Source organism: Microplitis mediator, chromosome 4 (assembly GCF_029852145.1).
Source record: "Microplitis mediator isolate UGA2020A chromosome 4, iyMicMedi2.1, whole genome shotgun sequence".
Lineage (NCBI taxonomy): Eukaryota > Metazoa > Arthropoda > Insecta > Hymenoptera > Braconidae > Microplitis > Microplitis mediator.
The window spans coordinates 9,322,647-9,346,122 of record NC_079972.1 but is presented as its reverse complement, the minus strand read 5'-3'; the positions used below and the strand labels follow the sequence as shown (position 1 = coordinate 9,346,122).

The following is a 23,476-nucleotide window of genomic DNA, read 5'->3' as shown; positions in this document are numbered from 1 at the left end:
TAATTTGACGTGACAGATTGGCTATTTGCTTAGAATTTTCTTGAATTAGTCTGTTAATAAGAACTAAAAACAAGGCCGAAAATAAATCAACGAAATGGAAGTAAAGAAATAAATTAATCGCACTACAAAATGAAACTGAGACTTGTGTATTAGTTAGCAGCAGCCAGAGTAAAAAAAAAGGGACAAAACTCTATTAACCCTATGGTTTAACTGAGTTTATTCTGAGAATATAAGTGTAGATATATAGCTTGTGGACTCACAACCATACTCGGGAGAATTTCCACGGGCGAGTGCTCTCGAGACTCGAGAGTTGAACCCACCCGATTTGTTCGAGTAACTCAAGTAGTAACTCTCAAACTCTTGAAATAAGGCCTGAGCTTACTATATTCTCCTATATATTCTGTACTGGTTCTGTGTGGTTATAGATTGACGATGAAAATAGCTAGACGGATTAACTATAGCAAGCGACAAAGATAAAGTAGCAATATAATCGTTTTATGGAATACAAATCCACTTGTAAAGGCACTGAGATCACAAAGTTATATAAATGTAAATTTACTCACGTAAGAAGGGCACTTTAATATATTTTGTATGGAACCAAATATTTATTTAACAATTAAACATTATTGGACATGGCAAATAATCGTATAATACGGACGGTTAATAATAATTGATATACTGTAAAAAAAATCGGGGTAAGTCCACGTGGTGTAGGTGTTAAACTTTTGGTGTTAAATTTCAACACCGAAAGCGGTGTTATTATTTAGCAGTGAATATTCACTTATTGCCAGTGAAAAGTATACCACTATTTGAACTAGTGACATACTTTTTACTACACTGTAAAAAGAGCGGTGTTAAAAATGGACTCATTTTAACTCCGCCCGGTGTTAAAATAAAATTACACCGGTGTAGGAGGAGTAATTCACCGGTGTTAACAATACCGGAGTTAAATCAGGGTAACCGGTGTAAAAGCGGGGTAACCGGTGTAAAAACGAAGTAATATCGGTGTAAAAGTGGGGTAACAGGTGTAAAAGCGGAGTAATACCGGTGTAAAAGCTGAGTAAACTGCGTCCGCTTCGAGTATTAACTTTAAAGATTATAAAACACAAAAAATGACAGTTCTCTATGAAAATTAATAAAAAATATCATTTATTAACAAGTATAGTGATCGAGTAAGTAAAAATATTCACAAAGTAAAATATTTTAACATCGGTAAAGAATATCTACACCGGCAGCGGTGTTATTTTAACACCGGAGAATATTTTTTAACACCGGTACAGAATATTTACACCGGCGGGGGCGTTATTTTAACACCGCTTTCGAGGGTTAATTTAACACCGATAATTTCAACACCTACACCGCTTGGACTTACCCCGGTGATTTTTCAGAGTGTAGTAAACAGTGAATAATCACTATTTTCACTATTTCATATTTAAGAGAGTAGAACACAAGTAATTATTTAAATAACTACATAGCAAAACTGAAATTTCCTCCAGATAATATTCATTAAATTTTTATATGTAATAGGGGAGAGGGGGGCTAAGTGGGCCCCTTAAAGAAAATAATTATATATTATCATTAATTTTTTTTTTACGCGTTTACTTCTTTCAGACCCTTGATACTTATTCACTTCATGATGATGCGTCCATTAAAATTGAAAAATCGAAAATTAGGAGCAAAGTGGGCCCTCCGAAAAATTTCGGATTTAATATTTTTTACTCTTTATACGTGTGATAATTGCAAATAACTATAAAACGATTGTACTTTAATAATATAAAAAATCATTTCAATAGACTGCGGCGATGTAACTTTAAAACGTAATTTTATTATCTTTAACTTTCTTAATAAATTATATTTAATGAAAATTTTTGGTGGTCTATTTTAGCCCTCATTATATAAGAAATTTCGCTAAGCTTATTATTATCCGTCCGAATTTATTTGCGTATAGAAAATTTTGAGGGGCCCACTTTGCCCCCTCCTTCCCTACATCTTTCTCTTCTAATTTCTATACGTGGAATTTTTTTTTACACCGATTTAACACCGCCAAATTACACTGCCTACACCAGTGTTATTTAATTTTCTAGACATCAGGGAAGTTTGCCAGAAAAAAATTAGAATTTCCTTAAATACCCTGTTTACTCCTCCCCCCTATATATTTCATTTACTGTCTGTTGTATTGGATTTTGGATTGTTTCGTTTTGTACTGCATTGCATCATTAAGGCTGATGGTAATGTATATACTCATAAGTAAAGAGGTCCATGTAGTTGATACAAAATCATGCGTGCATGTAACCGATAAACTCGAGTAAACCATCGGTCTCATCGTGATTTGAAACGGAACACCTTCCGAAACAATAATGCTTTCAGGTCATGTGGGCACAACTATTCATTATATGTATTCCATTCTGTAAATTTGTGAGGATTGTTTGTGCACGGTTGTACATCTGTTGCAGGTAAATCAATTCATAACAACTTGCGTCATTGTCACTGAATAAATTTTCATTTTTTTTTTCTAGTACACTCACTAAAAATTTTTGAATGAATACTAATCACGTATTAAATACTCGATATTTATGTGACATTTGGGATTAGTGTATTTGTCTCATTGATAAACGAAAATTTTTATAAATCAATATAACGTTTAAACCAACGCGAGACCATAGGAAAAAATTTTTTGTTATGTTTTAAAAAAATTTTGAAAATATAGATTTGTAAAAAACGATAAAAAATAAACTCGGAAAAAATTTAAAATACATTTTTAATTTGTAAATTTAAATATAGAATTGAAACAAACAAAATGGATATACATATATATATGAAGGTTTATTTAAATGTAAATTATGATAAATTTAGCATAGGTCAATTTCAAAATAGTTTCTTTTGACATTAATAATAAGTTTGTTTAATGTTTATTTTATTAGATTTTATTGTAGTGGACATTTTTTTGTTTGTTCAAATATAATGATAATTAAGTTAAGATATAACCAGACAGTGTTTCTGGCAATGTTCCAAAATAAACAGCTCACTGTCTGAATCCTCAAATGTGAACTGGCTAATATACTAGACGAGTCTGCTGTGTACAAGATCGTACTTGATCGTATTGAAGGCGATAAATTTGGAAGTGTTTAAAAAAAAAATGAATATATATATATATATATATATATGTATACATAAATTAAATAATAGGTAAAGAAAAAATAAAACGGAAAAAAAAGTATATAATAATATGGTAAACTGTAATTTTGTGTAAAGTGCCAAAAATGCTTGAGGCAACGATAAACACATAATTTTGTGAGTTTATTTATTGACTGAAAGATACTATCGGCTTATATATTTATATACATTGGCTGATCAGCTGTATTGATATCGAGTGTAATATAGGGAATGTAACGCGTAGAAACGATAACAAAATCGTTGATGTGAAAATTTGTGACAGATTTTTATGCTCTCACCTGAATACAAATTTTTAGAATTTTTTTCACTGCTAAGCCTTTTGTCGATATATAAAGAACATTTCTTGTGTTATGAATTGATACAGGTTTTTTTTTTTTTGTTATTCTGTAGAGTAAGAACATCAATTCAGTATTTTTTGATATTATTTTTAGCATTGAATTTTTTTTCAGCTGCGATTCTTTTAGTGAAAATGAAAATTGAAAAAGTAATTACTTTTTCAGCTCAGTTTCATAAATAAACTTTTTTTAAAATGATTGAAAATCGTTTGGTAGCAAAAAAAAACGGCTGACTATTGATGTCTTGTACTACTTAATAACTTTTTTCAAGGGGATTTAAATATTGAATTTAAATATTTTATTTTTTTAATTGAAAAAAGAAAGATTTAAGATTTCGTTTGTAAAGTATTTTTTATTGCTGTGTAAAGATGAGTTTGTAAAATTTTAATAAAAAAAAAAATAATGAATATTTGAGATAACGAGACACTAGACCCTCGGATATTTTTTATGGCTCAAATGTCGCAAGATAACCCTTATTGTAGTCATCAGAAAAAATGAACCAAACAAAATCTTAACGAGGAAGCTCGTCGTCGTTACCGGAACTGGATTATTCAAAATAACCGTGTAAATTAATATGCCGGTTTTTTAAAAAAAGTTTGAATCTTTAGGATTTTTTACTTGAAGAGCTTTGAAAAACTATAGAATTTTATTTTTAAAATTCAAATCCTAGTTCGCGACAGAGGAACTGATTACGAAAAAAGTAAGCTTTTTTCCATCGGAACCGGTTATTAATTTTCGAGTTACCGTGGGATATTTCTCGACTGAAAGTTGTTTTTCAGGAAGCACGTGTAAACTTTCGAATGCGATGCTCACAAGATTTATTATAAACGTTCACAACTCATCGGATTTCAATGATTTCCTATAAATTATCTCAGAGATTTAAGAAAAATACTCTTAGAGTCTGAGGGTCTAAATAACAGACTCACAAAATCCATTAACTTACAAAATCTTGGTTAAAAAAATAGTTAGCAAGTAATCCAAACTCTTCCATGAAAGGTCTTAAGCTTTTTTTACCGAGTGAACCAATCGATCATCGTGAAAGCCAATCTGATTACCTTGTCGTCATTCTCAGTCTTCTCTCCGTTCCCAAGATTCCTAAACTCGAGAGAAATCGTCAATCGCAACCAGTCGCGCGTCACCAAATACCTAACTTCAATTTCCGACCGTTCAATCCTTCCTCTCCCGCTCCTTATTTCCCCTCCGTCGCCTTATTTTTCTCCAACCTCTTTTTTCCCAACTTCCTTTTCCTCTTTCGCGAAATCCGTCTTTCTCAATTTCAATTCAGAATGTACCGTCACCAAACAAAAGTCACTAAATCAAAGGCACACATTTTTTCTTACCCTCTTTTCTCATCCCTCACATCAGACATTAATTTAACAATTTCCGTTAATTGTTTTATAGAAAGTAAAATATATATCAATATAGTAAATTACATAATATATAACTGATCATAAATCAACACAATAAGACTATAACCCACTTTATAAAATTTATTATATTTCATATAAATATATAAATAATATATATGGCTCATTGCCCATTAATAAACTTTATCGTTAACCAGTTAAAACGTTTTATCAACAATCCCCACACATATATTTTATAGTAATAATATTTGAATTATTGATTTATTGCTTTTAAAAACCGATTAAAGTAATAAATTTTTTTTTTATGAGTAACCTATATAAAAATTACTTTTTCCCACACGAAGAATTAAATTCTTCTGGTAAATAAATGAATAAAGGTGTAAATAAATTTAAGTACTTGACCTTTTGTAAATGGCTTTAAAGCTCCTTCGGTTTAACAGTTAGATATTGTTGAAACGTCAGTTCAGCGAACCGTACGTAAACTACTGGACGTTACTGGATAGAAACGGATATAAATTCAAGTGGTCGACCTACAACAACTCTATACTACTGTACTCTGCTGGATATATGTATGTGTTGGGTTACGTTACGTATTACGTCTATATACATGAAAACAGCAAAGGGAGGTCACGCTATCGAAGAAATTACTTGGTCATTGGAATGTTTAAAAATAAATTCAAAAGCTAAAAATATCATTTTTGTTCTTATTTTTGGATACTCATATTTTTTTAGTGAACGTAGTCAAGGTTATTATTTTTTATTAAAATTAATTAAAGAAAATATTTAAGTTATCATTGAATGTAAAATTTTTATTCGTTTTATTTTTTTAATATTACTGATATTTTAAAAAAAATTATTTTTTATAAATTATTAAATTGATTATGAGACTAATAAAAAATTTGTTTGCGTGGGTTAAGTTTTTTTTTTAAATTCCATGACCATACTGTCAACAAAATTAATAAATTTTACGGTCAATCATGAAGATTTGTATCATAAACTTTGATGATAATAAAAATTAAAAAAGTATTAGTGAGAAAATAATTTAATGGGCTATAAATTTATAACATATTTACTAAGTTACATAGTAGTGATACTCGGGAAGTCACGTAGAGACTGCAGGTTGCAAGTATTTATTTAGTCTGATAATTCTTGTGGTAAACGTTAAATGAGAAGTAAAATTTTTAAACAGTTTTAATTTTCACAACTCAATCCAAGGCAGATATTTAAAAAATACTTTTGTTATTTTTTGATATTTTGAAAAAATTCAAAGTGAAGGAAGTTTTCAGCTTCCTGGCATCGTTTTTGAAAGTTCTGATAAAAGTATTTTTTTAAATTCTTTATACTGAAAAAATTCTTAAATAAAGTACTTTTTTGATTAAAAAATTCCTCAAAATCTGCCCGAAAAGTAGAGGTGGGTAGTTCCGGGAACATTCCGGGAACTAGTTCCTGGAATCATATCCGTTGAACTATTTAATGTTTTTAATTCTCATGAAGATTCAGTTTTTAGAACGTAGACATACAAAATATTCTAGTATGCACAACATTATGCTATGCGACCTATGTGTTTAAGACGCATTCACGGCGAACTATATTATTTTATAATAAATAGAGAATGAATTATGTTTGGTATTCAACTCAAAGTTCCGTAAGAAATCACTAATCAAAATTATTCTGCTGCTTTACTGCTTGTTGGTAACGACGGCAGTGGTGGACAAAAAAGAACTAGTGAGTATACTAAAGTGAATTTTGAGGAACGATCGGATACGTATCCAACAAAAGACATAGTTCATGGAACTATACAGGTCCAGAACTACCTACCTCTACCGAAAAGTATTCAGTTGTTAAATCATTTTACTCTTAATTATTTTCGAAGTTCCAAAAATGATTAACATAAAAGTTCACTTATAAAGTTTTTTTGAACGAATTTTTTCACACGCAAAAAAATTTTTAGTAAAAATTACCCAAAAAGTTGATAACGTGGTATCAATCAAATCGTGGATCATACAAATTTGAGGCTTTAATGTTAAAAATATCAATACTACGAGAAAATTTGTTCTACATGTAGTGCAATGAAATCACCAACAATATCCTCGTTGTAACAAATAATATTTTGTCATCGATCACAATAAAAGAAAAGTATTTGGAAAATCCAAATAAAGCCTTAAATTTGTATGATTCTGTTTACTCTAGACTTTGATAGCCTGTGAGTATACGAAATATCAAGTTTACAAATTCGACTCCCAGGACTTTCTTTTAAGAAATTTAATGCCCTACAAGAATATTCTAGAGCCGAATTTTTATCTTACACGGTTCAAAAGTTATAATATTTTTAATCAAAAAAAATTTTTTTTTGCATGTTATTTAAATGGGAAATTTCAAATGGCTACCGACACCTTTTAAAATTGAGCTAAAAATTTTGCCCAATGGGAGAATTTATTTCTTGATAAATAGGTTCTTTTTAAGACGTAAATTCGATAGGTTAGTTTTTTTTGGCTCACCCTAATGCACATGTAAAATATACTATTCGATAGCATCTAAATGAAGTGCAATTTCTACTAACAACATAATAAAAATTTAGTTACTGGCTAGATATCCTTACAGTAGCAAACTTCATGGGTAATTTTTACTCAAAAATTATCTGTGTGTACAGATCGTCAATAATTCATACTGTAAATTTATGACGGAAAAAAATAGTCTTGTATTATGAACCACAACAAGGCTCATATTCACCCTGCGGACATACTTTGACTATCAACTCACATTCGACTTTTTTATTTGTATGTTTGTTTAATTTTTAAATACTTTAAGAAGCATAAACAATACGATATATGTCTGAAAATACAAACTACACACTACTAACAACTAATGTATTTTTTGTTTAGACAAGAAAGAAGTAGTAGAATGGAAAAAATAAATGACGAGGAGATAAGAAAAGAGGTGTGCAAGACCTTGCTTAAACATACAGTTTTAAATTGAACTGGTAGTTTTTTTCGTTATTTTTTTTTAAGCTGCCCATTACTTGTCTGACCTTTTGCTTGTAATATTACTATCACGAGTATTCATCGCCAGTTGTGAAATATATCCTCTTTGCTTGCTTTTTAAAATATGTGTAAATGTGTACATATAGGAAAGGAAATCTTTTCGCATTTATTTCGGTTGTGAACTTGTATTTTCTGTACTATTCGCTTCCTTTTTTTTCATCCTCTCTCTCTTTCTCTACCCAACACCGCCGGGAAAACTCGACTGGCCCCCAGGTTTCAGAGTATACGGGAATTAAACGAAAGATGTTACCATTTCCTTCACTTTATATTTTACAGTTGCCTCGTTTAACTTTACAGTTAAAACCCTCTTCCTGTGTGCTTCATATTTAAATTTACTAATTTATTTTTATTTTAATATTCATATTCCCCCTATTATAATTATAATTATAATTTTTTCAATTAATATTATTATTATTTTAAATAATTACGGACTTTATCATGATAATTACGACTTTTTTTATCGAATTTTTATTATTACTTTAATGGTTGAATTTTTTTATGCATAAATTATTTGTCTGATTAAATTTAATTTTCAAGACGGATAAATTATTTAAAATTTCTACTCTATCGACAGCTAACTTGCATAAACTTTATTTGATTCATTAATTAATTATGATTAATCAAGTTTTCAAAAGACGTTTTTTTATAAAACCGCGGTCTTTTTCAAACGAATAATTATGAAATTTGCTAACGAAATTTTAAAAATACGCGCTTAACAATCGATATTAAATTTTTGTTAAGTGAACTGACTCAAAACTAAATTAATTATATTTATCAGTATTTTTTTTTATCTTGCTATCAATTTTTATATTATTTTATTACACTATAAAAAATTTGCAGATTGAACGCGGATTAAACCCGGAGTGAATGTGGAGTGGATAACTGTTTATTTATTTAATCCCCTTGGAGTGAAATTTACTCCGAAGCGGAAAAAAATTCCCCATACAAAGTCGCCGAGCTTCGAAATTTTCCAATAGATCGGCCGATGTCTGGTTAGCAATGATTGGCCAATAAATGGCTAACTATACTGACCCGTGTATGGTGAATCATTGGCAGTCGTCTTTTTGCTTATAAAAACGGCGCACAATTAACCGCCGTTCGTTGGCCAACGGTTTGATCGAGTGCTCTTGATACCAAGCTTTGGCCGATGATTGATTGCCATGATTGGCCAATGCTTGCGACTGCCATCCTTGGAATACCGTTATCATCCGATATTTAGCCGATCTTCAGCCGATGCTTGAAAATTGGCAACCATTTACGACCCAGTAATGGGCCGATTCTTTTTTTTTGTATGGGTTGTTAATTTTAAAAATAAACGAGGTATGAAAAAAGAAATATTTTTTTAAAGATGCAGAATACTTATTCCATATAAGTTATGTATGGATCTAAAGAGAAAATTCCTATCAGCATTTAAATTAATTGAATTGTCTAAAGTAAAAAAAAACATCTGTTTAGCATAATTTTAAATAAAGAGTACAAGAAAACGATTTTGTTTAGCAAAGTGCAACCGTGGCACATCCATTACCGCCTATTCTCGAAATGTTCTACACACCGACCGTTATAGCATCCAGCATCTCGCATTCTCTAGAGAAATGCTAAAGCACAAGCCAACACTTGGAAATTACTTCAAGTCTAGGATCTCATGCGTTTTACTATATACATATATATAGGTACATATATATAGGTACATATATATATATAGATATATAAAGTTATATAGCCACAAGGCACCCGCAATATCCTTCCCACACCTTATTGCCGTTATTCCACAGAGAGATAAACGTGGCCACGCTCTGTAAACTCAAGAGACAGTTGTATATCACAAGTGCATGTGAAAAGACCTTTGAGTATGTTAGATATATATTTCATCTTATATCTTAAATGTGTATTAAATAAATTATAAGGGTACGCAGTATATAATAGACCTTAAATAGTCCTACATGCATATTTAATGTGAGACAGATTAATAATAATCATAGAAATATATATGACTATTAATTTCGTTTTTTATCTGATAATTTACTTTTCGACTACTCGATAAAAATAATTTATTGATTTTATTCCTAATTGATAGAAAAAATTAATTAACTATCAAATTTGTGACTGTTCGAAAATCTTTAAAATTTTTAAAAATGACCGATGGAAAAATAACACATAGAATTTTTCTATAAAATTCAAGGTTGAAATTTAGATAAAAATTACAGTGGCGCTTATAAAGCTCGAACAACTAGCACCAGTGGGACTTTTTACGGTACTTCGTATAAAATGTATATGTCTATAGTTTGCTTTGAAACTTTATATTTTATAAAGAGCACTGTAAAAAGTCCCATTGTAGTTGGCTTCAGTTTTACTGAACTAGCACTGGAAATTTTATGGCGAACTTTTCTACGTATATATTTAACAAAATTTTTTAATATACGACTCACAAATCGTAAGAAAAAAAAAACTGTCAAATTGTATAAACGATGGAAAATTGAGTTATTTATACGCGCGAAAAAAAGCGGCAATATCTTTCATCTCAACGAAGTAACTATTTCCATCTTTACCTTTGAAAAATTCTCATTCTTTCATATTAACTTTTCCTGTCGAAAATGGTAACTATTTTTATCTGAGATAATAATCATTATATAGTTGAAAAATTAGTGTTAAATTTAATACAAATCACATGTCCGAAACGGTCCACTTAATTTTTTGTGTTAATTTAACACATTATACTTGTGTCAAACAACAATACAGGTTTAAAACTTTTTGAGATCAGATAACACATTCAACTTTAGTTAAATTTACACTTGAAAGTGTCAAATAATTGACACAAAATATTTAACCATTGAATTTTTATACACATGAACACAAAATTTTCAACTGTGTACTATCTCAGATGGTAAAATTTACAAGTTTTTCAGATATAAGAAATATTGCTATCTAAATGTTAGCCATTACTATCGACAATAATAAATATTACTATACGAAAAAATAAGAGCATGATAATAATTATCACATACTTACAATATGGTAATCATTTCCTATTGAAAGATCGTAATGATTATCATTTTTTTTTAGCATGTAATTTAAAATTAAATTAAAGTTTCATGATACCAGCATCGAAAGTTAAAGTTTCCCTGTCTCTACAGTCAATTTCAAGTCGATGCTGCGAGCAACTACTAGCGAATTCGTAATTCTCGAATTCCTTCATACAGCAGCAAAAACATGCGTGTTTCTTCCCTTGGGAAGAAATGCAATTGTTTCTACACGGGGTCTTAATTATATTTAATGTTCATTTGTTTGCTTGTCACTTCAGTTTACTCATTTCATTTCTTAAGTGACAGTTTTAATTAACCAAATAAAATTACTAAATATGAGTGAAAATAATATTTTTATTGTACTCTCTTAAATGTGAAACAGTAAAAATAGTGACTATTCACTGTTTACTAGTGAAAAGTATGTCACTAATTCAAACAGTGGTATACTTTTCACTAGCAATAAGTGACTATTCACTGCCAAATAGTGATTGCCACTTGATTTTCACTAATTCGTTTTTAGAGATATTTACTATTTAAGAAGTCACTGTAAATTACATATCTCTCATTCTTAAACAATTCTCCGCATCATCGGCTTGAAATTAATTTGTTTCTTCCCATACAAAAAAAAAAGAATCGCCCCGTTACTGGGTCGTGAATGGCTGCCAATTTTCAAGCATCGGCCGAAGATCAACTAAATATCGGATGATAACGGTATGCCAAGCATTGGCCAATCGTGGCAATCAATCATCGGCCAAAGCTTGGTATCAAGAGCACTCGATCAAACCGTTGGCCAACGAACGGCGGTTAATTCTGCGCCGTTTCTATAAGCAAAAAGACGGCCGCCAATGCTTCACCATGCACGGGCCAGTACTAGATAGCCATTTATTAACCAATCATTGCAAACCAGGTATCGGCCAATCTATAGGAAAATTTCGAAGCTCGGCGACTTTGTATGGGTTACTGGCTGCCGACACTGAATCTTGAGGTTCCGATGCAGGTAATCATGAAAAATATGGTGTGTGACAGGATGAAACACGATTTCAGACTGCGGGTGATGTCACACCTCCCCTGTAGCTCGGGTAGCCAACTTCACCCTAGTCTGAAATCGTCTTGTTTCATTCCCTGTCACACATTATACTTATTTCCCATCATCAATAATTAAAACAAAAAATTTTTTAATATTATGAAGTACGAATTCAAGTCAAGTTATTTATGACAATACGAAATTTCATCCAATTCATCACGTAGATCAGGCGGTAACCAAATTATCCTTATTCTCTTAATTATATAAGTGAGATAATAATAATAATAATAATTATTATTATTATTATTATCATTATTACAAGACATTAAATGTTTAAAATAATAGTTTTAGTGAAATGAATATTGGATAGTCAGACATGGAGCGTAAGTAGAGATTGAATGTAGTTATATGCGATCTTATTACTTATTGGATTACAATTGAAACGGAAATGATGCTTCAGACAGAGGAGTATAGGATAGTAAAGCAGACAAGAGAAGAGCAGAGATCGGTCTCCCATCGCGAGCCAATTGTCGTTGGTCGAGGCGTAGAACGACAGAATAGATTACGGAAGGAATTGAGGTTAAAACGGTTTATCGGATTGCTGAAGAATGGAACGGGATGGAGACAATGTATACATTATTGACGTATCGGACAAAAGATCTTTTATAATTGTGTCTTATTATTATGGACTCGAGTGTATATTTAGTCATTAAGTTTTAATTTGATGAAACGTTTGTGGATAATTATAAACTCTATCAATTTAATACGGTATTGGAATTTTTTATCGAGTTAACCAGACTTCTTTGTTCATTTTAATTAAAATTATCTTTTTTATTCTATCAGATTTAATATTTTTTTACTTCAATGCTTCTTCAGACTCGTTAATTAATTAAAGATAATTTTATCGTAATCTTAATTAATAAGACAAAAATTATTCTATTACACTGTAATAAATCGGGAGTGAATTCGAAGTGATCGAGGTTTTATTTGATCCGCATTCACTCCGATTCGAAGTTTAAATATTAAAATTAACTCCCTTTAGAAGTGAATTTAACTTCGAAAAGAATAAATAAATAGTCCGCGTTAACTCGAATTTTTCACAGGGTATATGAATAATCAAATATTTTAATTATTGATTTATATTTTAATTTAGTGTAAGATAAAATTTAATCATCGAACATTAAAAGTTTGAATTATTAAATACATTTCGGACTAAAGCTTTCCTGCAATATTAACTTCAATGACAAACCTCTACCCAAAGACAGATGCCAAATATAAAAAAAAAATTAATTTTAAATTCTTGCAGACATACATCTCAGCTATTAAACTTTTTATCGAAAAGTTTTTTTCCATTAAGGAAGTTTGCCAATTTTTCACAAATCATCAATTTCCGTTAAAGATTAATGACATCCAAATTTTGTCTGATTCAATTTCAAAACCCAGAAAATTAGGGTAGAAATACCATTTGTGACCACTGCTCCATTTTTGGACATTTAATACTTTATATTAAATAATGAAAACATATTTAAAAAAAATTTCATTGCAATAGGTGATAAAAATATTTTTAAACACATTTTAAAAAAATAATTGTGTTGTTGCGTATTTTACAAATTATTTTATTCAAAATTTCTAAGTGGCCAAAACTGGTCGAAAATGGTACTTCTACCCTATTATTGTTTTAATTTAAACCAAAATACTGAGTATCAAATTTGCAAAGTATTATATATTAGGGAAGGGCAGGGCAAAAGGGGGTACTTAAGGAAATACCAAGTTTTCGAGGACTCAAATACGTTAAATCTTTTTTTTTTTTAATGATCATCAAAGTAAATAGAAAAAATTTTCAGTTGCCGTTAAAAAAAATATTTGTATTTTGGCGGGCAAAATGGGGTACCCTTTAAAAAAGGAAAAAAAAAAATTCTGGATTTTAAATGAATTTGATGAAATTAAATTTTTTTGTAAGTAATTTACATGAACAAAAATGATATTTAACATGATTATTTGACACAAAGAAAGAAAAAAAAATTAATAGTTTAATCATGAAGCAAAAGTCATTAAGATTTCTCGACTGATACTCGATTTTTGAAAAAGTTTAACCAAAAAAATTCAAAATAATGCTCAATTACATTTACAAAAGGAATTTTCGGGGGCACCCCGTTTTGCCCAGCCCTCCCCTATATCAGTTTTTAATTATTTATTCACGCATTTAGATTTTGAAAATGAAATTAAAATTTAATCTTCAAACATTTGCTCAGAAAAAAATTTAATTTGAAAATTAATAACGCATTGATCTTTTAAATTTTTAATGTTACCCTAAAAATTCATAATTTAATTTCCGAAAGCTTCAATGCCCGCAATATTTTTTTTTTTTCCAATAAAAATTATTATCACCAATAAAAAAAAATTAGTTAACAATAAAAATAATAATAAACTTACCCTCTGAGCTTTTCTTTTATCAGCACGTTGATTCTGGTGATAAATTCTACTGAAGTTACTGACAATCACAGGCACAGGCAGGGCTATCACCAGTACTCCGCTCAATGAGCAGACACCACCAACAACTTTACCCGCAATCGTTTCCGGTACCATGTCACCATATCTGTCGACAATAAAACAATAAACTTATTATATAACTTGACTCATAAATAAAATGCCAACATACATTCGCTAGGTACAGAAATAAAATTTCCTACATTCTTATACATTTAATATTGATTAAGAAAAAAAATTTACTGGGCAATAATACTCCAGACTGTAAGAGTACTGTACGTAGTGTAAAATGAAAAAATGTTGGCGAACTAAATATGCATATTTAATAATATTGGCAAGAGGTCTGTCCAAGTGCGGTGCAACCCAGCTACTTTAATAGTCACTCGGATCAATAAAAATTCGCACATGATGTGGTATGTCTACTAACGTAGACGCGAACGCGGATAACCGACTTTACGATAACGTGAATGGTGACCAATGCGACAGCACGTACCCGGGAGTTACGAATTATTTTATTCATTTTTTATACTAATGCTCTCTTTTTCCGGCCCATGTATGCCGAGACTAGCTAAGTGTTGAAGAGGAGTAACGAGACTTCCTTCTATTTCTTGTTCTCAATGAGACCAGGAATAGAACGATCTTTTTTTTTTATTGCATTTTTTATTTTTTATACCAGAAGAAGAGAGGGCGGGTCCCAGTGCACGAGTGCCATAGGGTTAAACCCGGGATAAAATGACCCGGTTGCAATATTCATCTGCGCGTGACACGATCCAAGGACGAGTTGTTGGAAAAATACGTTTCCTGAAAGCGTAATCGACGTGTGGATTTTATATTTTTTAAATGCGCGGTTAGAAATTTTTTTTTTAGTTTTATTTCAACATTTTCGCTTCTCAAATTATGCAGGCTATTTTACTATATTTTTATTTTTATTTAACACTTTTTTTTATTATATTTCCTGTAGACTTAATATTTATATTTTCATCATTTCGTCGTTGGTCCCGTCTCTTCCGGCAAATTTAATGCTTCGAACATGTGAGGCCGTGACGGCGAAATATATTTTGAAGAGAGAACAGATGAGAGTGAAAACCATCAGTGACGTTGAGTTCTCGTGCGGAAATATACATACGCTTCATTTTCTCTACATCTACGGCTATAACTATATCTATACCTGCTATAAAATGTGTCGTATGTGTGTCGGTAAATGCCCAAGTGTGTGTGTTACCGCTTGAAATCATTTTTTTTATCGCTAACCATATTTTTACTTTCTATTTTTTGCTACTACTCGCTTGACGTTATTCAACATACGGTCTATAGAAAAAGAATATAATTTTTTCATTAACTTTATTATTGCATTCATTGTACTGTTACAAATTTATTTTTAATAAAAAATATTTAGGGTAAAAAATTTTTTGAATATTTTAAACTGAATTTAAAATTTCGTAAATTATTTTTTTCATTAAGAGAGTGTACCAGGTGATTTTCAAATGAACCGTTTTCACAGGTAAAGACCCAAATTATTAAACGAAATATGTCATTCGATGCGTAAACTTATTATTTATCGAATGAAATGTTTCTCGTTCGGAAATTGCAGTTTATATCTGAGAACGGCTCATTTGAAATTTCCATTTGCTAATGTAAGTGCAACAAGGACAGTTCCGTTCGTTCACATGTGTGTGAGAAAAAAAATAGATGGCACATCCTCTTAAGGAGACCATGGAATGTTTTAATCTTCTAAGGATATATTTGTGGATATTAGGACGATTTAAAAAAAACAAAACAATTTTTAACTTCCCGCTAAGAAAATTGTAAATTTTCACAAATTCGGTCCGATTTACGAAAATCGAATTTCTATCAGATGCCGACGTTTTGAGGTCCTAGGAAGCTAATCTGACGAATTTCAAGATGATGTCCGAGAGTATGTATGTATGTATGTATGTACGTATGTAAATACCTGTATCTTTTGAACAGATGAACCGATTTTGAACTTTAAGGTGTCATTCGACGCGGATTGTCAATATCTAGAAGCCGTGAGGAAATTGAGCTTGATCGGGAGGGCTCGTTCAGAGATATTCCAAAAATAAAGTTTTTTCAAAAATGTTTTTTTTTGATAACTTTTAATGTGCTCGATGGATTGATTCCAAAATGGACTGGGCTCTAGAGCTTTATAAGCTGCGTCGAATTCCACCTCAACCATCAAAATCGCTTCATTCGTTCAAGAGAAACCGTTGTCGAAAGAATTAAAAAATTTTTTTTTTTTTAGTTTTTTTGAAATATCTCAAAATCGACTCGATAAATCAATTTCAAAATTTGATCAGCTTTAGAACTTGATAAAACGCGTCGATTGCCACCTCAATCGGTTAATTCGTTTGAGAGATATCGTTGAAGAAAAAATGGTAAAAAACGTTTTTTTTCGAAAACAACAGCATACAAACGTATTTTCGAGCTCGAAGAGCTCGAAAATGTATTCACAATAATGTTTTCGAGGTTCTTGAGCTCGAAAACAGCGGGAAGTTTTGGGGCTGGCCCGCAGGGTCAACTGACAGACCGATTTTTTTTTTTCTCGGAACCAGGCTCAAAAGTTTCGTTTAGATGCTAAAATAGGCCTCTCAAAATATGAGCCCTTAATATTAATATTAAGAGTGGATATTATTATAACTGAGTTGAATAATCTGTGTATGTACGTTTACAATAAGGTTTTTACAAAGCAATTTTTTATTTATCATTTTAAAATTGTATTCTGGATGTATTGTTCTGCCAGTTGGGGCATTTTAAGATTTGTATTGATGACGATTGTGGAGTAATTTTAAATTTTGGTTAGTATTTGAAAAATGTTTGTTGAAATTAATAATTTTAAAAGTTAGATTTTATTGGGGTTAATTATTGTTGATGTATTGACTGAGATATAAGTATTGTATTTATAATTTGATGCTTGTATATTGTTAATTTAATGTTATGTATTCCTCATTGTAGAGCCCTGAAGAAATAAAAAATAGTCCACAAGAAACTGAGTCCTTATTTCCCACTATGAATTATAGCACTAATATTAAGGTTGCCCACATCCCGCTTTTCAATTTCCCATAAGAATAACACAGGAAAAATTTTTTTGTCTTCTGATTTTTGAAACTTGTGAACCATAAATTGCATTGTAAAAAACTCTCTTATCGTTTTATGAGAAATCGAAAAGTGCGATGCTGACAACCTTAATATTAACATTAAGGGCTCATATTTTCAGAGGCCTTTTTTGGCATCTAAACGAAACTTTTGAGCCTGGTTCCGAGAAAAAACAAAAATTTTTGTTTTTTTTTAATCACCCTAGTGGATATATAATGAATACACACGATTAAATTTTTGGACCAAAAAATTCGAAATTCAGCGAGTTATTCACAATCTCCCAAGACTCAAAAAAAAAATCCCCCACTGCAGTGATAGCGACCTTCACAGTGGATAAAATTAAAAAAAACAAGAAGTTTATAAAACTAGAAGGTCTTTCCCGTACGATGAACCTCGGGCTGAGAAAAAAATTAAAATTTAACAAAATGACGGAGTTTTTAAATAAAATTTCAAATTGAGAGCAAAAAATTCAAATTTAGCGCGAAAAGTTGATGATTTTTGCCCTGCCAAAATTACATTTTTGATTCGATCGGAAAACTGAAGATTCATGGTACTTAGAAACATATATAAAAGAAGCTGCAATTCGAATCAAATCGATCGGATGATTTGTCTTCAAGTCATAACTGCAGCAATTTTGAAAAATGCATTTTCGAGAACCGAAAAGCCGCTGCGCTTTAGATGGCTGTAACTCAAAAAAATTTAGAGCGATCATAAAGCACACCAGCGCTTTCGCGCTTGAAGTGTGCAAAACTATTCGTGATATGCACTGGAAATTTTAGTTTGTTATTTCTGAAGGTATGTATAGACTGTCGAAGTATGCAAAAAAAATTGATTTTTTCAAAATTTCACACTAGTGGTCTCCTTTAATAATTTTCAAAAGTTTAAATTTAGATTACTGATGACGTCAAGACGAACAAACTAGGGAACTGGGTTTGAATCCTGTCGAAATCAATGACTGATTAAAAAAAAAAATTGATAATTCATTTTAAAAAAAAAATTTAATTTATGTAAAATAAATGCAATTTTTTTAAATAGAAAAAATTGACATTGAAAATAAATTCAGAAGTTATTAATTAGTTTATTGGATAATAGATAATCAAATAAAGAAAAATAATCATTGTAAGTAATCAATATGGAAATATTGTAATTAAAAATAGATTGTAATAATTTCTTAATCCTTCGAAAGTTTTTAATCTCAACTTTGAACTGTCGTCTAAGCCTGTTTTTAAAAGTGGGTCAAAAGTTTTTCATCTAATGGAATTATTCCTAGTAGTTGAGGTTTAAATCTTCAATTAAAGATAATTAAAAGGCGTTACCGGCTATAATTTTATCGAATTACTACTAGCGTTAATTACGAATGGCTTCAATATCAATAGTCTAGACCCCAGGCTTAACACGTTAGATCATTTCCATATGATATATACATATATATGTTTTTTACGTACAACAATAATCTACAAAGCTCTTTAATAATTTTATTATACCTCGCCTTTGCCAGCCGGAAACTTTTTTACAAAAACAATTTTCTAGAAAATTGTAATATTTACCATAAAAATTTATCAATGAAAAAAATATTAAAATGTACTTCACAATTTTATCAAAGCACTCATGTTAAAAATAAATTATTTACCGAATGCTTGAAGTAAATAAAAAGTTATTCGTATTTACATAAAATGTATAATAAAATTTTTAATTTTAATTAATAAGTTAATCTAATTAATGTAATTAGGAATTAATTATTTAAGAAAAATATTAAAAACTGCTGTTTTTCCAATTTTTTGCTGATAATATGATTTAAACTAAAGAACAAGTTAGATGACATTATAAGATGATCGAAAGAGACCATGAAGAGAAAGAGTTGTTATGATTTCAAAACATTTTAGTACGTTGTATTTTGATTTATCCGGAAAAAATAACGTTTTATGTTATTTTTTTAACTTTTGAGGTGGCTAAACCTCAAACTGACACCACTTATACTTACCCCGGGGATTTTTTACAGCATATAAATTATGTTCTATCTTGAACTTCTCGTGCTTTCTTGCAACAAACCTAAATTTACTCGAAAATATCTACGATGAGATAGAATGAACAGTACAGGAATTAACGAATTCGATGTAAAATGATGTCCTATCAGCAAACGATGTTTTGCAGGGGTGTATTGAACAGCATTTAGTTAAATACCCGAGAAAAATGATGAGTTTTTTTTTAAAAAAAGGCTTTTATTTTTTGGAATAGCTATTAACTTCTTGAAAAATTGACTCTTTGGGACGTTTATTTTTTTTTCAAAAAAAAGATTTTTAAACGCTTCAAATGTAACGTTATTAAATTTTAGTTAAAACTACATACTAAAATTAAGTTTGATGATTTTGCCAAAGATAAATTAATTTATAAAACATTTTATAAAAAAAATTATCAATGCCCAGATCGCACCACGAGGAGGTATCATCAATTGCGTTCCGCACACTCGAGAAAAGAGGATTAGTCAATGATTGTTTTAAGTAAAAATAATTAAATTTTCACTGAACCCAATTAACGACTCAACTCTTTTATCGCGTGTTAAATAATCTTCTAAAAGGTATAATATTCATACATACAAAAAAATATTTACAAGTAAACAACATGGTTGTTTACATTACCGAGCAAAGGCCAGACTTTTCGTGACTACGGGCAACTGGTTCCAATTTTCTTAAATGCCGATTCTGCAGAGCTGGCTTCACTCCCTTCGGAACCGTGATCAGCTCCACCTCCTTCTCCACGATGACGGGTTGTGGCACCGGAACCTTCCTCTGGATAGGCACCATTTTTGTCTTGATGTTGATGGTAATTGTCGGCCTAACCCTTTGGCAGCTCACTGGGCGGAAGTTTATATTTCCGTCGATTCCACAATGAAGTGAAGAAGTTGTTGCCAGTTCACTTACTTCTTCAGTTTTGGCTCTTTTTGATTGAGCATCAGGCTCAACGCCGAAAGTATCAGCACTTCGTTTGAACCCAGTATTCACAACACACGGACTTGAACCAGAACACTGAACACTCATGATGAATATAAATTTTTAAAATATAAAAACTTTTGATTTAGAGTTTTGAAAATTTTATTTGAACCCAGAGACAACTCGGTTGAAAGTTCGAAACTGAATGATGTTAAAATTTTTGGGACCGGGGTTTAAATAAACTGCAACATACTTTAGAAAGGGGATTTTGTATCCAGTTGCACTCAAATATCGGTAATTAGATTTTAATGGTAAGGGTCAATGAATACTTTACATCATTTATGACCTTCCCATTTAGACCCATCTTAAAATTAATCCTAAGAGTTTGTGTAGATAGGAAAAGACAAAGGGACTATTTGGAGACATATAATTACACCCATATGTCTGCTGCTTTCTCTAGCAAAGAGTGTATTCAGGTACAGGTATAGATATAAATATATCATTTAAGGTAATGACATTTTTGAAGCATTAAATATTAAGTACAATGTTTGTATAGTATTATCAATTTGACTAAAATACATATATACCAAACACTCTCGTATATAACTTAAATACTTCATCTGTCTGGCGTCAGTAGGAAAAAATTGGTAATTAAATTAGTATTTAAACGTTTTTGAAAATCCATTCGGTGAAAGAATAATTTTATAATATTTTGTACTAAAATGGTCTGATAAAATTCAATAAGTTTTCATTGAATTCCAAAAAAATTTTAGAGTTAGTATTTGTGGTTGAAAAAAATTATAAAATTTAAAAAAAAAAGTCAATTAAATATTCGAAATACATACGCTATGTATTCTATAAGATGACTCTATCATGAATCGAGACCGGAAAAAAAAATTTTTCTGTTTTCAAAATTAATAAATTTCTTCTTTGTCAGCGCAGTAGATTGCAGCATTTAGATGCAGCCTTGAATGCATCATCATCAAAAACACATACTTATATACTCGGAACATATTCGAAATACATACGCTATGTATTCTATAAGATGACTCTATCATGAATCGAGACCGGAAAAAAAAAATTTTTCTGTTTTCAAAATTAATAAATTTCTTCTTTGTCAGCGCAGTAGATTGCAGCATTTAGATGCAGCCTTGAATGCATCATCATCAAGAACACATACTTATATACTCGGAACATTCGATTGAGTTTTTTTTTAAATTTTATAATTTTTTTCAACCACAAATACTAACTCTAAAATTTTTTTGGAATTCAATGAAAACTTATTGAATTTTATCAGACCATTTTAGTACAAAATATTATAAAATTATTCTTTCACCGAATGGATTTTCAAAAACGTTTAAATACTAATTTAATTACCAATTTTTTCCTACTGACGCCAGACAGATGAAGTATTTAAGTTATATACGAGAGTGTTTGGTATATATGTATTTTAGTCAAATTGATAATACTATACAAACATTGTACTTAATATTTAATGCTTCAAAAATGTCATTACCTTAAATGATATATTTATATCTATACCTGTACCTGAATACACTCTTTGCTAGAGAAAGCAGCAGACATATGGGTGTAATTATATGTCTCCAAATAGTCCCTTTGTCTTTTCCTATCTACACAAACTCTTAGGATTAATTTTAAGATGGGTCTAAATGGGAAGGTCATAAATGATGTAAAGTATTCATTGACCCTTACCATTAAAATCTAATTACCGATATTTGAGTGCAACTGGATACAAAATCCCCTTTCTAAAGTATGTTGCAGTTTATTTAAACCCCGGTCCCAAAAATTTTAACATCATTCAGTTTCGAACTTTCAACCGAGTTGTCTCTGGGTTCAAATAAAATTTTCAAAACTCTAAATCAAAAGTTTTTATATTTTAAAAATTTATATTCATCATGAGTGTTCAGTGTTCTGGTTCAAGTCCGTGTGTTGTGAATACTGGGTTCAAACGAAGTGCTGATACTTTCGGCGTTGAGCCTGATGCTCAATCAAAAAGAGCCAAAACTGAAGAAGTAAGTGAACTGGCAACAACTTCTTCACTTCATTGTGGAATCGACGGAAATATAAACTTCCGCCCAGTGAGCTGCCAAAGGGTTAGGCCGACAATTACCATCAACATCAAGACAAAAATGGTGCCTATCCAGAGGAAGGTTCCGGTGCCACAACCCGTCATCGTGGAGAAGGAGGTGGAGCTGATCACGGTTCCGAAGGGAGTGAAGCCAGCTCTGCAGAATCGGCATTTAAGAAAATTGGAACCAGTTGCCCGTAGTCACGAAAAGTCTGGCCTTTGCTCGGTAATGTAAACAACCATGTTGTTTACTTGTAAATATTTTTTTGTATGTATGAATATTATACCTTTTAGAAGATTATTTAACACGCGATAAAAGAGTTGAGTCGTTAATTGGGTTCAGTGAAAATTTAATTATTTTTACTTAAAACAATCATTGACTAATCCTCTTTTCTCGAGTGTGCGGAACGCAATTGATGATACCTCCTCGTGGTGCGATCTGGGCATTGATAATTTTTTTTATAAAATGTTTTATAAATTAATTTATCTTTGGCAAAATCATCAAACTTAATTTTAGTATGTAGTTTTAACTAAAATTTAATAACGTTACATTTGAAGCGTTTAAAAATCTTTTTTTTGAAAAAAAAATAAACGTCCCAAAGAGTCAATTTTTCAAGAAGTTAATAGCTATTCCAAAAAATAAAAGCCTTTTTTTAAAAAAAAACTCATCATTTTTCTCGGGTATTTAACTAAATGCTGTTCAATACACCCCTGCAAAACATCGTTTGCTGATAGGACATCATTTTACATCGAATTCGTTAATTCCTGTACTGTTCATTCTATCTCATCGTAGATATTTTCGAGTAAATTTAGGTTTGTTGCAAGAAAGCACGAGAAGTTCAAGATAGAACATAATTTATATGCTGTAAAAAATCCCCGGGGTAAGTATAAGTGGTGTAGG

The 23,476-nt window shown here is 30.6% G+C and overlaps 1 protein-coding gene across 6 annotated transcripts in view; it reads right to left on the bottom strand.

Annotated features, from left to right (window-relative positions):
* LOC130667044 (potassium voltage-gated channel protein Shal) overlaps positions 1-23,476 on the bottom strand; it is a 159,872-nt gene that overhangs the window by 84,368 nt on the left and 52,028 nt on the right. For all 6 annotated transcript variants that reach the window (XM_057468420.1, XM_057468425.1, XM_057468421.1 and 3 more), the window contains exon 2: positions 14,395-14,557. In XM_057468420.1, coding sequence (XP_057324403.1) covers positions 14,395-14,557 — 163 coding nt within the window. The remainder of the gene's footprint in view (positions 1-14,394; positions 14,558-23,476) is intronic.